Below are 15598 nucleotides of genomic sequence, written 5' to 3' on the forward strand. Positions count from 1 at the left end.
CATCCATAATGTTTATAGTTATTGAAGGAAGATAAGTTTTGCCAGAGGTATGCAAAATTACCCAGACTTATGGGGTTACCTAAGGGAATTTTTATTATTGTTTTTTAGAGTCTCAAAGTTTATCTAAGTTAAGGAAGTGCACAATTGTTTAGGTGTGTCTATAGACCTGCCCAAAACCAACTGGCAATTGCTTCGGGTTATAAGATCTGTAATTGGGGTTATCATAGGGGGAGAGATAAAGAGGCGCCTATCTTTGTGGCATCTATATAAAGTTTATATTATAAACCTCCCAGGCACACGACTGATTTTCATAGTCATGGTCATTGATATAAACTGTGGATAAGATAAATAGTTTTCAATTGAGTGATGAAATCTCACGCCAGGATTTCCCTTTAACATAATTTATTTTGTTTTTAAAAGTATTATTATTAATATATTTTAAATAAATAAATGTTTTTTCTGGCTTTTGAGAACATGGAAACGTGACCCCATTGGGCACAACTTAGTCTGGAATTCAAATTTGCGTAACTAGATTACCATTTCCGCGATTGATGGCTACTCGCCAGTGCTGTCTTTCAGTGAGATTTCCAGTTAGGCATATTTTTAACATAATAATTTAAATTACCTTAAAAATATATATAACTTCAAATATAGTCGGATCTTGTATTTCTTTAAAATATTTGTTTATATTGTTAAATATCCCTATAAAATCTTAGATATCGTGGAATACCTTTACTAGCTATCTGTCTAAACTTGACTTTTAGTCACGAAATCCATATAAATTTAGTCAAGCTTTGAGGAATTTTTATGGCCAATTATAAATACCTAAATATTTGTTAAGAACTCTGTAAAATAATACAAAATTAAAATGGGTGATATATTGATATATTTTTGAGTGCAACAAATTTTAACTAGAGACAATTATAAAATTTTTGTAAGCTCTCCAAAAGGTATATTTTGTATTTGCAAAGACTTTATCTAGAATTCTATGGTTATATATGGAATAAAGATATGGAAATATATATTTTTTTAAATATATATAAAACACTTTATAATGCCAAAAATAAAAATATTTACAACTTTACGCTTTTTTAGGTTTTTTTTTCTGAAATGTTTATCTTGTCAATATCAAATTTAAAAATATAAGATATAAAAAATAATCCTAATTAAATAAAAATACTCTACTAATTATTCCAACTTGATCCTTTTCTTATTATTAACCCTTTTTCCTTATTTTTTTCTTCAATTTCCTATTGCCAACACTGTTGCAGCAAGGTGTGCTGCTGGAAGAAATGGGTTCTACGATTTTCCTCAAGTCATGTTGAGGGAGAACCTTGAGTAAAATCAATTCAATTGATATTAATAAGCCACCATCCATCTGAGAGTCTATTTGAACTTTAATAGAAACTGAATTTGTAGAAAACTGACGCCATCGCCGCCAGACGCGCCAGTCGCCTTCTGCACTCCCAACGGAACGGAACAGCCGCGCAGCGCGAAAAACATTTCTCCGGAACGCTCGTCGTCCGCCAGCTCGTTCGGGAATGCAAAACAATTAAAAGGCTTAAAGAGAAAGAAAAAAAAATATATATAATAAGAAGATTCCAGTCAGATCAAAGCCGGGGAGGGAGTGTGAGTGGAGTTAATTAGCCAGAGCCAGAGCCAGAGCCAGAGCCAGAGTCGGAGTCGGAGTTGCAAGAATCCATTCGGGGACCATCGCTTCATCGAGTGCAAACGAACTGCGGGCGTTTCGATTTTTGGTTTGGCTTCGCGTGCATTTTCTTAACTATTAATTGACCCCGCCGGTCAATGAGTTTGACTATCATCTAAATAAAAAAGGAAATAAATAAATATCTATAGGCGAGAGATAGTTTGTGACAAAATCATAAATAATGCCATCGCTCGGCGATGACAACCCCGCGGAGACGGAGACCGATCCATCCTCTTCGCCGAAAAAGGACAAGACCAAGGAGAAGGCTCAGCCTATGATTAGCTACAAGGAACTCTTTCGATATACCGATGGCTGGGATTATATGTTGCTGCTTTCCGGTTTGGTGGCAGCTTTGCTACAGTCCCTGGTCTATCCCATTGCCATTGTGGTCTACAGCGAACTGGTGGCCATGTTTATAGACAGGACCCTGGGACAGGGCACCAGTTCGGGTACCATAGGATTGCCACTCTTTGGCGGAGGAAAAATACTGTGAGTAGTGAAGTTATTAGGAATTATTTTTAAGATTATTTTTAAGAATTTAAAACTAAAAAAAGTCAAAATAAAATGAATTTATTTGCATTACTCTTTTGAGAATCTTAAACATTTATTTATTTGGTAAATTTGTAAAGGAATTTAAACTATTTATTTACCACAAATTATATTGAGAGTCTCATTAAGAGTCATTTGATTAGCAATACGTTTTATTTCGTAAAAATCAACAAAGAGAAAGAATGATTCAAAAGGGTTTTTTATTTTTGTACATAAAACCTTTTCTTTGTTAAATTAACACAATAAAAAGATTCTTTCACAAAGAAAAAATAAATAAACAAAGGCTTTAAAGTCTAAAAACAACTTACTTCAGGATGTGGCGGTAAATATTGCCCCTAAAAAAAAGTTCTGGCTTTGAATTAGTCACTCTTAAATTCACAAATAGTTAGTTTACTTTGTTAACTAAGTAATTACTTTATAAATTATATACATTTCTTTTAAATTAAATGTCTTATTATATTAGTAATTTTTAATATTCCTTAATCCCCAGCACAAATGCCTCTTACGAGGAGAACATGCAGGAGCTGCGCAAGGATAGTGTATCCTTTGGCATCCTCATGACCCTGAATACTCTGCTGATGCTCTTTTCTGGAATGTACTATGTGGATGCCTTCAACAGGTTGGCCCTGAGACTCACTGTCAAGATGCGCAGGGAGTTCTTCAAGGCCACCTTGAGGCAGGAGATCGGCTGGCATGATATGGCCAAGGATCAGAATTTCGCTGTGCGCATTACAGAGTGAGTACAATATTAAAAATATCAGAAAATAAAATATATAAAAATTAATTTATCTTCCCTTAGTAATATGGAGAAGGTGCGCAGTGGCATAGCCGAGAATCTGGGTCATTATGTGGAGATTATGTGCGAGGTCGTCATTAGTGTGGTGCTGTCCTTTATTTATGGCTGGAAACTGGCTCTGGCAATTGTGTTTTATATACCTTTGACATTGGTTGTCAACTCAGTAGTGGCGCATGTAAGTATATTTTATATATTAAAATATTATTTTATTATTTGAGAATTTATTTACTAATTTCAAATAAGAAATATAAAATTATAGCTTATTTTCTAGTTAAAACTCATAGAATTTGTTTACGCTCTCTTGCCAGCTTGAAGTGATCTTGAAAATGCGTTCAACTGAAAATTCAAAAATAGTTTTCTAAAAATAACACAAGTACCTACAGACAAAACATATATTTTCACAAATGTTTTGCCCTGAGAGTAATTGTGAGAAAATGTTCTCTGAAAAAAGAAATACCTGCATTTACCAAAATGAATTTAAGCTTTTATTTACAAGATTTTGAATTTCCTATTTTAATAATGAATGCTTAAGAATATATAAAATGTTTTATAATTTGGCTTTTTATTTCGTATTTTTTCTTTAAACTGTCTTATTTTATCATTTAATAACAAATATGTGAATAGAAAGTCATACATTAAATTTCATTAAGTTGAACCTTATATGATTACAGTTTCTTTTTTTATTTAATTTGCTTCAAACGTTTTTTAAAGTGGCTAGAATGCCAAATAAAATATATATCAAAGGTTAATTTGTTGCTATTTAAATTAAATAACTTTAGCTTGAAGAGTTCTATGTGACCTCTGACCCTCTCTAATTAAAGAGCAATTTATCTGTGGCTTTGACTATTATTTCAGAGCTTTTTAAAGGTGTTTAAAAATGTTTAAAAATATTTATTTGTGTATTTATATATGAAAGAAATTATAAGAATATAGAACATCAATTGTTAAAATGTTTCTATACTATGGAAAAATTGCTATACAAACATTTAACAACAAATCGTTGATTTAATTTCCATTTTTAATTTCAATAAACTAACTTTAATTTATTAATATTAAATTAATTCATTAATTTCTTCCCTCTTTTACCCTTTTTTCCCCAGTACCAAGGCAAGCTCACCGCCAAAGAGCAGAGTTCCTATGTCCGGGCCAGTTCGGTGGTGGAGGAGGTGATCGGAGCCATACGCACGGTGGTGGCCTTTGGCGGTGAACACACTGAATCCGTGAGATACGACACGCTCCTAAAACCCGCCCTGAAAGCAGGAAAATGGAAGGGCGTCTTCTCAGGCCTCAGTGACACGGTAATGAAGGCCATGTTGTTCATCACAGGAGCTGGGGCCTTCTGGTATGGTGCCAATCTGATCCTGTACTACAGAGATCCCAGCATTCCAATAAACGAGCGGGAATACACCCCAGCGGTGGTGATGATCGTCATTTCCGGCATTATAGTGAGTGCCAATCAGATCTCCAGGACATCTCCCTTCCTTGAGACCTTCGCCATGGCCAGGGGATCGGCTTCGGCCATCTTGGAGGTGATAGATCGCCGATCGCTCATTGATCCCCTGTCCAAGGCTGGAAAAATCCTGAACATGGGCCTCAAGGGCACTGTCGAGTTTCGAGATGTCTTCTTTCGCTATCCCGCCCGGGAGGATGTGATTGTCCTAAGGGGTCTCAATGTGGTGGTGGAGGAGGGTCAAACGGTGGCCTTGGTGGGTCCTTCGGGCTGTGGAAAGTCCACCTGCATTCAGTTGCTGCAGCGCTTCTATGACCCGGTCTTCGGTCAGGTTCTATTGGATGGCGAAGATGTGCGGAAGTATAACCTCAATTGGTTGAGATCGAACATAGCTGTGGTGGGCCAGGAGCCAGTGCTCTTCCAGGGAACTATCGGGGAGAATATCCGCCATGGAAAGCCAGAGGCCACGCAGAAGGAAGTCGAGGACTCGGCCAAGGCAGCCAATGCTCATGATTTTATCATAGCTTTACACAAGGTCATTACTTATAATTATTATTAATTAAATATTAAATTAAATTAAACGTTATCTATCTCCCAGGGCTATGAAACTGACATCAGTGAGAAGGGCGTTCAATTGTCTGGTGGACAACGCCAGCGTATAGCCATTGCCAGGGCTCTCATCCAGCAGCCCAAGATCCTGCTGCTGGACGAGGCCACCTCTGCCTTGGATTATCACTCTGAGAAGTTGGTCCAAGCCGCCCTGGACAAGGCCTGCAAGGGCAGGACCACCCTGGTGGTCTCCCATCGCCTCTCCGCCATCAGACATGCCCACCGCATTGTCTATATTGACAATGGCAAGGCCGTGGAGCAGGGCAGCCATGAGGAGCTAATGAAGCTGGGTGGTTTCTATCACAAAATGGTCAACGTTCACTCTTACGATGACTCTGCCGAGGAGTTACTCAACGAGCTGGAGGAGGTTGCCGAGGCCAAGGAGCGAAAGCTTTCCTACGAAGTGGAAGGTTTCCATTTGGGCACCACCCGCAACTCCATTGTTTCGCTGGAGAAGAATGCCGAGTTCCAGATGAAGAACATTAATGGCCTGGTCAAGCCCACCACCACGGTGGAGGAGGAGTTTGAGGAGAGTCCTCCTGGAAATTATTTACGCACCTTCTTCCGCATTTTGGGTTGGGCGCGACCCGAGTGGAGTTTTCTCATCATTGGCGCCATTTGTGCTGGAATTTATGGAGTGACCATGCCGGTGTTCTCTATCGTCTTGGCTGAGTTGTATGGATCGCTGGCCAAGCCCACGGATGAAGAGGTACTCGACCAGAGCGCCTCCATGGCCATTATTTCCTTGGTAATAGGTGTGGCCGCGGGGGTGGTGTGCTTTATTCAGACTTTCTTCTTTAATCTCGCGGGAGTCTGGTTGACCATGAGAATGCGGTGAGTCAGGGGGAGTTTTATTAAGTTTCTTTTCGTAGAAATTTATATTTAATATATATTTCCAAAGCTCCAAGACCTTCAGCTGCATAATGCACCAGGAGATGGGCTGGTTTGATCGCAAGGACAACAGCATAGGAGCTCTTTCGGCCCGACTCTCGGGGGATGCAGCCAGTGTCCAGGGCGCCATAGGCTTTCCCCTGAGCAACATCATCCAGGCCTTCACCAACTTTATCTGCAGTATTTCCATTGCCTTTCCCTATTCCTGGGAACTGGCTCTAATCTGCCTAAGCACCTCGCCCTTCATGATTGCCTCCATAGTTTTCGAGGCGAGATTTGGTGAGAAATCTGCTTTGAAAGAGAAGGCGGTGCTGGAGGAGACCAGTCGCATAGCCACTGAAACCATAACCCAAATAAGGACAGTGGCTGGACTCCGCAGGGAAGAGGCACTGATTAAGATTTATGACCAAGAGGTGGAGCGTTATCGAGTGCAGATCTTAAACCGACTCAAATGGCGGGGTCTGGTGAATTCCCTGGGAAAGTCTTTGATGTTTTTTGGCTATGCGGTGACCCTGACTTATGGAGGACACATGTGTGCCGATGGCAATATCAAATTTGAGGCCATTATGAAGTGGGTCAACCGAGATTTTAATTCTATAAATTATTTAATATATATTACTTTTCAGGATATCCAACACTATGCTTTATGGCCTCTTTATACTGGCCCAATCCCTGGCCTTTACGCCCGCCTTCAATGCTGCTCTTCTTTCAGCCAATCGCATGTACGAGATCATAGATCGCAAGCCACAGATCCAGTCTCCGGAAACCCTTGAGATTCAACAGAATGGCAATGGAACTGCTGCCTACAAGACCAATGTTGTCCAGCAGGGAGTCAGCTATAGGGGACTGAACTTTGCCTATCCTTCGCGGCCTCATCTGAAGGTCCTGCAAAACTTTAATCTGGACATCACTCAGGGTCAGACAGTGGCCCTGGTGGGTGCCTCGGGTTCTGGTAAATCCACCTGTGTGCAGCTGTTGATGCGGTACTACGATCCTGATGAGGGGAAGATAGTAAGAAGGATCTTAACGTTACTTTATACTAGATACTTTATTATATTTTTCGTTCTTTATAGCTCATCGATCAGGAGAGTATCCACCATGATATGGACCTGAAAACCCTGCGTCGTCGCCTGGGCATTGTGTCCCAAGAACCTTCCCTCTTTGAGAAGAGCATAGCGGATAATATAGGCTATGGTGACACCTCACGCAAGGTGCCCATGCAGCAAATCATTGAAGCAGCCAAAATGGCCAATGCCCACGAGTTCATCATGTCCTTGCCAGCCCAATATGAGACGGTCTTGGGCTCCAAGGGAACCCAGCTGTCTGGGGGTCAGAAACAACGCATAGCCATTGCCAGGGCAATGGTGAGGAATCCCAAGATCCTGTTGCTAGATGAAGCCACCTCAGCGCTGGATTTCCAAAGTGAAAGGGTGGGTTATACACTCTTCTTTTAATTTTATAATTAATTATATTTAATAAATATATTTTCTTTATCTTTTAGGTGGTCCAACAAGCCCTGGACTCGGCATGTTCAGGTCGCACTTGCATTGTCATAGCCCATCGACTGTCCACCATTCAGAATGCCAATGTGATTTGTGTAGTTCAAGCCGGCAAGATAATGGAGCAGGGCACTCACTCGCAGCTGCTGGCCAAGAATGGCATTTACTCCAAGCTGTATCGCAGCCAGACGAAGGCCTCCTAAGATTCCAAGCCCAGAAATAGGCAGTAAATTTTAAAATTTGTTAGCTAATAGTTGAGACGCAAACCAAAACCACTCTGGCCATAAGCAATAAAAGTGTTAGGAGTAGACGATAAATAAAGATAAAGCGAATGAATGATTTATTAAGAGTAAAACAGTGTAGAAATTTATTTATAATAATGGGAGTAACTGGTTTTATTCGACTTAATATTAATAAATTATTTAAACAATTAATTACCTTAAATCTAATCTCTAATTTTCCTTTCAGAAAAAGCTCTTCCCTCACCCAATTGTTTGTCTTTGTTCTCCAAACTCTGGATAAGATAGGCTTGATAAGATTTGGTTAGTCTATATAAATATTAATACGCTACTGCATTGCGCTTTTCGATTTCACGGCAGTTGGTTCACATTAGTCCCTAACAATGAGGGTCTTAATCTTTGTCTTGTTTTTTTTGGGTAAGTAATTCAAGTGCCTAAAGATATAACCCCAGAAAATTGATTTTTTTTTAAAGCAGTCTTAGCTTTTGGAGCCAATATTCCCCCAAAATCCTGCCCTTTGGAAAAGGATTGTGCAAAAGTGGACGAGGAAAGTGCCATTTGTGGTTTGGATGAGGATATGGGTTGCATTCGGAAATATGCCTCAAGGTGTCATCTGGATATAGCAGCTTGTAATCAAGGAAAAGGTAAATATTTTAAAGTTACTTAAATATTAATAAATAAACATTAATTTATTAACTAAAATTATAGAGTTCAAGGACTTTAGTGATCTTTATTGCTCAATGGAGGCATATTTCTGTGAAAAGTCACCCACCTATGAGCGTTGGACCATTTTCTTTGGCCATGAAGATGATTAAATTAAGTTGTTAAAATAAGCAATTAAGTAAATCTTTAAGCAACGGAGAAGATATAAATATTACGCTTATAATTATACATTTTTGTAATACCTTTTACTACCTAAGACTTAAGGAGTTAAGCTAATAAGTCTTTAAAGAGCATAACCTAGTCAATTTGCTATAACAAATGCCTTTAGCCAAGCTTATTCTTAAATAAATACTGTTTAAAAATGTAAATATATAAAGGGAAAACATGTTTACACTTCAGTTATTTGTAATTTTTAATTTAAGAGAGTACCTTATACCTCAATATTTATTTTTGTCACCTCTTATTTTTAAGGAAATGCAAACTTTTGCATATTTTTTGCATACTCTGTTGTAATTGTACAAAATTGTTATTTATTTAGTTAATTAGCACTCCTTAAGGTAAAAGTACAATTCCGACAGAGTGTCCTTCGAAAAGCATTGTGTGTTTTGAATGAAGCTAAAAACTAAATAAGACAGTTCAAGTCCAAATGTAAAAGCGTATCAGCGATTTTTGGTTAAGGAAAATATATATTTAAATATATATTTAATATAAAATGTTTAATAATTGTTGAACTCTTAATTATATTCCTAATCATAATCGAAAGTAAAGTCCCCTCTTTGGGCTTTTTCCATCCATTAAAAAGAACCCTCAAAAGCATGTTCCAGCCCCCAAAATAGACCCCAAACCAAGACCAGAAGCAGCCCTTGGTCTTAAATAAATAATTAGTCACATTAATAAATAAATAAATAAATCTCACATGACAAGTTATAATTAAGGGGAACCCTCTCCTACATTGACTTTTTCCATAAATTTAGAGGAATGAAACGCTTCCTAAACGCTCTTCTTTGGCCACGAGTCCGAGTTGTCACTCATGACGCCTTTTGCCGATTTACAAATGTGTAAATTAATTAGGTAGCATATTAATAGTAAAGAAAATAAAAAAAAAGAAAAGAAAAAAATCAATCAATGCGCGCGGCGAGCTGTTCACGTGCCAGACCAAAAACGAATACGTCAAAGACCGGTAGGAGAGACGACCCGATGGCCGCCGCCGCCGGCGTTTTTTCTCACTCAATGAGACAGAACGACGCCTCGAGCCTTTTATTCACCGATGCCGATCTTTTTGTGTTATTTTTGGGAGGATTGCTTTGCATAATCTCCAGCTGCGGCGCCAGCTCCGTGGTCGCCATTGGACTCCTCCACCAAAGCCAATCGGCGGAGAGCTCCGGTCATATATAAAAAGTGGAGCCATCCGTATGCCGGCTGTCAGTTAATGCCCATCATAACCATGAGTAGTGCCTCGCTCAAGTTCTATCTGCTCAGTCTGATCCTCATCTGTGGTTAGTGAAGAGAGTTAATAGTTCTAATAAGATCATTTGGATAATCTAATTACCCATTGCAGCCCTCAGTTGGAGCACCAGCATGCCGTCGATGGCCAGGAGGCCACCTTGCCAGCTGACACAAATGGAACGTGAGAAGCTATATAACAAACTTCCAGCTGTGGCCGACGAGCGATTGGCCGATGCCGAAAGGGATATAGCCTACAACCTGTGTGACCCCAGTAGACCTAGTTAAATTCTACGAACAAAAAAAAAATTGAACTCTTCATGTGGCATGTTCATTATGGTTATGGCTATGTAGTTCTAAGTTTTAGCATGAAATAAAAGCAATCACTTCTTAAGTGATACGTGCGCTTGTATACTTTCCATTCCATCACGTATAATCGTTGGGGCGACTCGACTATAAAGTCGGTCTGTGGCATCCGATTCACTCAGTTATCTCTCCGATTTCTGGTCTATAAGGTCGATCTGGTTTATCTTTTTTTTCGCTCTCAAGTTTAGCAGGCGCCATGACCTTAGCAAGCAAGATGATTACTCTGTTCCTCGTCGGATGTGTGCTCATGCAGACAGGTAAGTCAAGGAAATCATCGGGTTTAAATCCCTTATTAAACCTTAACATATTCTGTTCCGTTATAAAGTCTTCGCTGGACCCTTGGATAAACTCTTCCGGGAGGATGATGATCGCCTTAACGAGGTCAGCGGTGAGGAGTGGTTCCGTAAGCCCATTCGCAGATGGGAAAGACTCTTCAGCAGTGGCGAAACCCCGTCGGGAAGTCGGAGGCAGGTGATCAGGCCCAGTAGAAGTGACAAGGCAGAGTCCACGGAGAGCTCCAAGCATGCCCACTCCATGATCACCTCGATGCTGGGCTTTGTCAGCAGTGTCATCAACTTGGGACGATCCATGGTCAGGGATCAATAAGGAATATTTTGGATTTTATTGCAGATTTCTATTCTAAGCCAAAGTCTCGTGATTCCTATTGCCAATTGTTTTTTAGTTGTAAATAAAATATTACATTTTATTTTATTAAAACTTAATTAAAACATATGTATAAAACCTCTATGAACATGATTTTGAAAGGAGTAGATATTTTAAAAAGATGTATTTAAAACAAGCGAATATTAAGGAAGGACTATATATTTAGGTGTATGTATTTAAAATAAGAGAATGTTCAGATTTGTAAATACAAATTTTAAATTACATATAAATAACACTTTACACATCGTTTAAACAATTTAAAAATTGTAAATACTCTTAGTAGACAATTTTGCAAATTAAAAAGTTATAATAAACACTGATAACTCTCAACTTTTATAAACATTTCATTAATTCTAGTTTTCTTTAATATTATAAATCATTTTCCAAAAACCATCCCTAAAATAAACAAAATTAGCACCCATTTATCACTTTTAAAATTTTCTTTTTCCGAACTAAGACAGGTTTTAATTCCGCAAAAGCCAAAACAAGACTGAAGTCTCAGCCCCTTAACTTAAAAAATCGAAATTTATACTTTTGCCCCGCCTACCTCTCTGTCTGTCTGCCTGACCAGACAAGATGTGATATTTTTAGCACATAAACTTAACAAAAAGAGATATTTTAAGGGAAATAAAGACGTCACAATATAAGACAAAGCACCTGTTTCCCATACAAATTAAGCCCAAAGCTTCCATCGGTGACGTCTGTCTTCTAACTGGATATTGGACTTGACCCACCTTTGTAATGAAGATGTATAATATTAATCGCTGGCCCAACAAATTGTGAGAACGGAAATTAATCAAATCAATGAATGAGTGGCGGAGGAGGTGTTGAGCGTAAAAGGAATGACGTCTCTATCGGACCAAGCCCTCTAATGATGTCGGGGATTTTTTGGCTACTTAATTCGAGAAATTCAATGTTTTTCTCTCCTCTTTTTTAAGACGCTTATGTATGACGACACAAAATTCGAGAGACAGCGAATGCTAATTTGATGCTTTTTTCAAGCTTTTTGTTTTAGTTTTTTGTTTATTTATTTTCTTTTTGTGTGCAAACTTGTTTGTGCATTGTTTGACCGGCTTTAATTGTAAATATTGGCTTATTTGTCATAACGAGATGCCTTCAGCTGTCTCCGACTGCTAGTGGGATTTCTTTTTCAGGGGAAACTCCAACTGAAATATTTAACTTTAGCGTGTAGTAGTTCTCTAGAACAAGTTGGCTTGGTTATGGCCAGTTCCACGCGAATGAATTAACTTGTAATTGAATGCCATTCACACGTGGATTTCTTTTTGGGCAAAGGGTTGCGCAAAAATCCAACCAAGGTTAGAGTTGGCATTCGATTTAATTTACAAACAAATTTATTTAAATAGAATGTTTACATTTGGGTGAGTCTTGTATATATATTTTGCATATTTCTTAATCAAAAATGTGTATAAGCAGATCTAGATTCTAAAACAAAAGACTCAGGACACGAACTTGGCACAGCTTCCTGTATAATCTTTCCTCGGAATCCTTCCAATTTATCTACTTCTCTGGGTTTCTTCTGTTTCAATTAATACTCTACCTCAAGGTCACCGTTGCCATTCTACAACCAAGCCCGTTATTGCGAATACCAGGTGTGTGTTTTTAGATGTTTTGTGTGGGTTTTAAAAAACATTTTATTTGATCACATAAACAAAAGACTCGAGCAACGAACTCGCTCGATTTTATATACAAAATTTCAATGGGTTGACTTTTATGGGCTTGTCTCTCTCTCTCTTTATAGATCTTTCAGCTTCCTGGGCTCTCTCTCTCTAGCTGACCTCCAGCAAATGGTACTTGAACATTTTGTTCAGCGAATTCATATTCTGGGACAACTCATGGCAGGCCCGCACCACGCAGCCTTCAATAAAGGAAGATAGTGATGTTAGAGCAACCGAAAACTGCACAGATCACTCTCGCACTAACCCACTAGATACTTGATCACTCGCAGCAGCACCATGGTGTAGACTTTAGACTGCGTCCATGCACACGCGCCGAGACTTAGAACCAAATTGAACGCCGATCCGGGCCTGCAATCGCGAATAAGTGAAAACGTTTGGTGAGCGGCAGCCAGGCAGCTGCTGCTGCGACGCCTGCTGAGGCACAGTGGGGCAAATGATTAAATGATTGTGCCAAAGGCCAAGCCACTTAGAGAGGCATTAGGTTTTAATGGGTTAATTAGCACTAAGAGGGAAATTGAAATGTTTTAAACGTAAAAAGAAACAGTGGAATTGGTTTGGAATACGCTAAGGAGTTTATCACACTGTGAAAATATTTTTAAATTAACAATATTTATTTATCTGAATATAATTCAAATAATTATTTTAAGAAGTTCTTAAGTATAACTTTAGGAGTGTATTTTCTCAGTGTTTTTCTTCACTTAAAAAACTTCTTGCTGATGCTGCAATTGCTACTATTTGTTTATTTTTTTTTTAACTAGTTCGCACTATATTATTTTTAGCAAGTAGGTGTCAATTATCCCCCGAAGCATCTGGTTCTGTGAATTATTTTTCGCCTGGCTTAAAACAGAAAAAAACTGAAGCTTTAGCTTTATGATTATACTCTTGCTGAAGGTACTAAAATTTTCTTTTAGTATGTATTTTGTAATAGTTAAATGGTTATAAAATTTTAGAGTTCCATTGAATAAAGTATTTATAACTTGACCGGCATCAACAGTAGACATAATCTAGCAAACTTAATCTGTTGAAAAACCATCTGCTTATGAAAAAGATGCGTAACGACACATGAATTTCAATACGGTTTTATCTATACTTTCTACTAATTGAAGAAATTATTATTTTTACCCTAACTTACTTCCAAGATACAGTCATATATTATGGATTTTTAATGATTCCATCCCACTGTACATAGCTACCGTGTGGGCCCAGCTGAATCGAGAACTTCTTGCCGATGTTGCAATCTTTAGATATTTTTTCCCCTCATTTTTTCATTAGTGCATAAACAATCCATTAATTTTTTTTTCGGCAATGTTCATTTGCGTGCATTGCATAATGTGGCAGAACAAGACAAACGATTAACGGGCGAGCGATTCGAGAGTTACGTCATAAGAACTCGTTTACATGCAGCCATGAGAGGCTGCGATTGGGGCCACAAAAAAACCTAGAAAATAAAATAAAATAAGAAATAAAAAGAACCAGAACCAGACACTCGTGGCAGTCTTTATCAATGCAATTTTTTCTGTTATTGCGAGCCGAGGAAAACAGGTTTTCCCGCTACGACAAACACAGTTAGCCCCAAAAATTCGAGAAATCAAAAAATCAAGAAGTCAAGAAATCAAGAAATCGCCTCAATTTGTTGACAGAGAAGTTGGCAGCGCAGTCGGCGCTTTGGTCATGAATTTTGCACAATTTTTTAGCTGTGATCGTGATTTTCAATAGTGTTGAGCTTGTTTCTCAATTTGGCTCTTTTAATCGCCATAGCAATAAACTTCAAGTTTTCGGCGATGGTGGGTTTGTTTTTTAACGCAAACTGCAAGTTACGTTGTTTCCCCTGAGCCCCCTTTGTCTCTTCTATATGAATTATTTTTTTATTTATTTATATTTTTTGGTCAGGCCTCAGCGGGTTTGGTTGTAAGCGAGATCGAGGAGTATTTTTTCACCTTCGATTTATTGGCGCACTTCTATTTAATAACGGTTATCCAAACAGTCAGCGAGGCAATTTCAATAAACTGTAACGCTTCTTGTAAAACGAAGCGTGGCCATAACTTGGCCGTAATTGGAGACCATTTAAATAAGTTAGTTTTTAAATTCCTAATTAGACAGCACGAAGGGGTGAGCACTTTTTCTATTAAAGAGTTGTTGGCACGAAGGAGAGGTAGTTATCAAGTTTAATATTTGTGTAAAGTTTCTATTTAAATGGGGAAATGTTATAATTTAAGGTTGTGGTAGATATTTTATAGATTTTTTACTTATTGAACAGTGATAGCTAGTAAATTCTTGAAACTTTTTTGTTAGTTAGTTTATAATAATATATAAAAGGAACAATATAAGAAGAAGAAAAAGGTATGGAAAATAAAATAAAAAAGAAACTCATTGCGAAAAACCGAAGTTTGTTTATCCAATTTTTATCGAATTGAAAATCAATCATAACTAAGCCAAAAATGCTTTAATTTTAATTCGGAAAGCTGTTCTGTGTTAGTTTTTATTAGGGTTAACAATATACATACTTAATTTGAAATATTAAAAAATTAAGATTTTAATGAATTTTAACGATGTAACCCCTTATAAAATTTAAAAAAAATCTAAAAATTTATTTTTCCTTCAAACATGCCTAGATCAATTCGGCTGTTGATGCTGATCAAGAATATATATGATATATATAGTCGGAAATGAGTTTTTCACTGCGTTTCGAACTAAAATTTAAACCAAAGGGTATAAAAAGTCCAGGATATTAAAGCTTTTATAGGTAGTCAGGCCCGCAATAAATGTATTTATTTACTTTCTAATTTTTAAACAAGGAATTCATTAAATTATGTATTTAATTCTCATAGAAAATAAGTTATTAAATTCTTGTTTTCATTTTAAGATTAAATTTTAACATTTTCATTTTGATATTTTTATAAATATATATTTTTTATTATATTTTCTGGGAATGTAATAAATTCAAAATAAATTCTTATTAGCTAAAATGGCATTTAAAACTTTATAAAACCATCCTGAAGTACGAACCTGGAAACTTGCAATCACA

The 15598-nt window shown here is 37.6% G+C and overlaps 4 protein-coding genes across 5 annotated transcripts; 3 read left to right on the plus strand and 1 right to left on the minus strand.

Moving 5' to 3' along the window:
* Window positions 1-1461: 1461 nt before the first annotated feature.
* LOC138928487 (multidrug resistance protein homolog 65) lies at window positions 1462-7849 on the plus strand. The gene is made up of 9 exons (XM_070285578.1): window positions 1462-2197; window positions 2748-2993; window positions 3057-3228; window positions 4154-5038; window positions 5102-5946; window positions 6014-6574; window positions 6630-7014; window positions 7077-7433; window positions 7505-7849. Exons 1-9 carry the CDS (start codon window positions 1890-1892, stop codon window positions 7703-7705), a joined length of 3960 nt encoding a protein of 1319 aa, XP_070141679.1. The 5' UTR covers window positions 1462-1889; the 3' UTR covers window positions 7706-7849.
* A 241-nt stretch (window positions 7850-8090) lies between these two features.
* Window positions 8091-9319, plus strand: LOC108071610 (uncharacterized). 2 transcript variants are annotated; one of them, XM_017162392.3, is made up of 3 exons: window positions 8091-8158; window positions 8215-8385; window positions 8450-9319. In XM_017162392.3, exons 1-3 carry the CDS (start codon window positions 8125-8127, stop codon window positions 8554-8556), a joined length of 312 nt encoding a protein of 103 aa, XP_017017881.1. In that variant the 5' UTR covers window positions 8091-8124; the 3' UTR covers window positions 8557-9319. The 2 variants fall into 2 exon arrangements, with proteins under 2 accessions (XP_017017881.1, XP_017017882.1); XM_017162393.3 differs by having other exon boundaries at window positions 8097-8158; window positions 8218-8385.
* Window positions 9320-10350: 1031 nt separating this feature from the next.
* Window positions 10351-11216, plus strand: LOC108071612 (uncharacterized). The gene is made up of 2 exons (XM_017162394.3): window positions 10351-10470; window positions 10539-11216. The coding sequence occupies exons 1-2, from the start codon at window positions 10410-10412 to the stop codon at window positions 10817-10819; spliced, it is 342 nt and encodes a 113-aa protein (XP_017017883.1). The 5' UTR covers window positions 10351-10409; the 3' UTR covers window positions 10820-11216.
* Window positions 11217-12517: 1301 nt separating this feature from the next.
* Window positions 12518-12914, minus strand: LOC108071621 (uncharacterized). Its single transcript, XM_017162401.2, has 2 exons — window positions 12818-12914; window positions 12518-12752 (listed from the first exon to the last, which is right to left on the minus strand). Exons 1-2 carry the CDS (start codon window positions 12849-12851, stop codon window positions 12664-12666), a joined length of 123 nt encoding a protein of 40 aa, XP_017017890.1. The 5' UTR covers window positions 12852-12914; the 3' UTR covers window positions 12518-12663.
* Window positions 12915-15598: the final 2684 nt, after the last annotated feature.

This window comes from Drosophila kikkawai, chromosome 3L, assembly GCF_030179895.1.
Source record: "Drosophila kikkawai strain 14028-0561.14 chromosome 3L, DkikHiC1v2, whole genome shotgun sequence".
Taxonomy (NCBI): Eukaryota; Metazoa; Arthropoda; class Insecta; order Diptera; family Drosophilidae; genus Drosophila; species Drosophila kikkawai.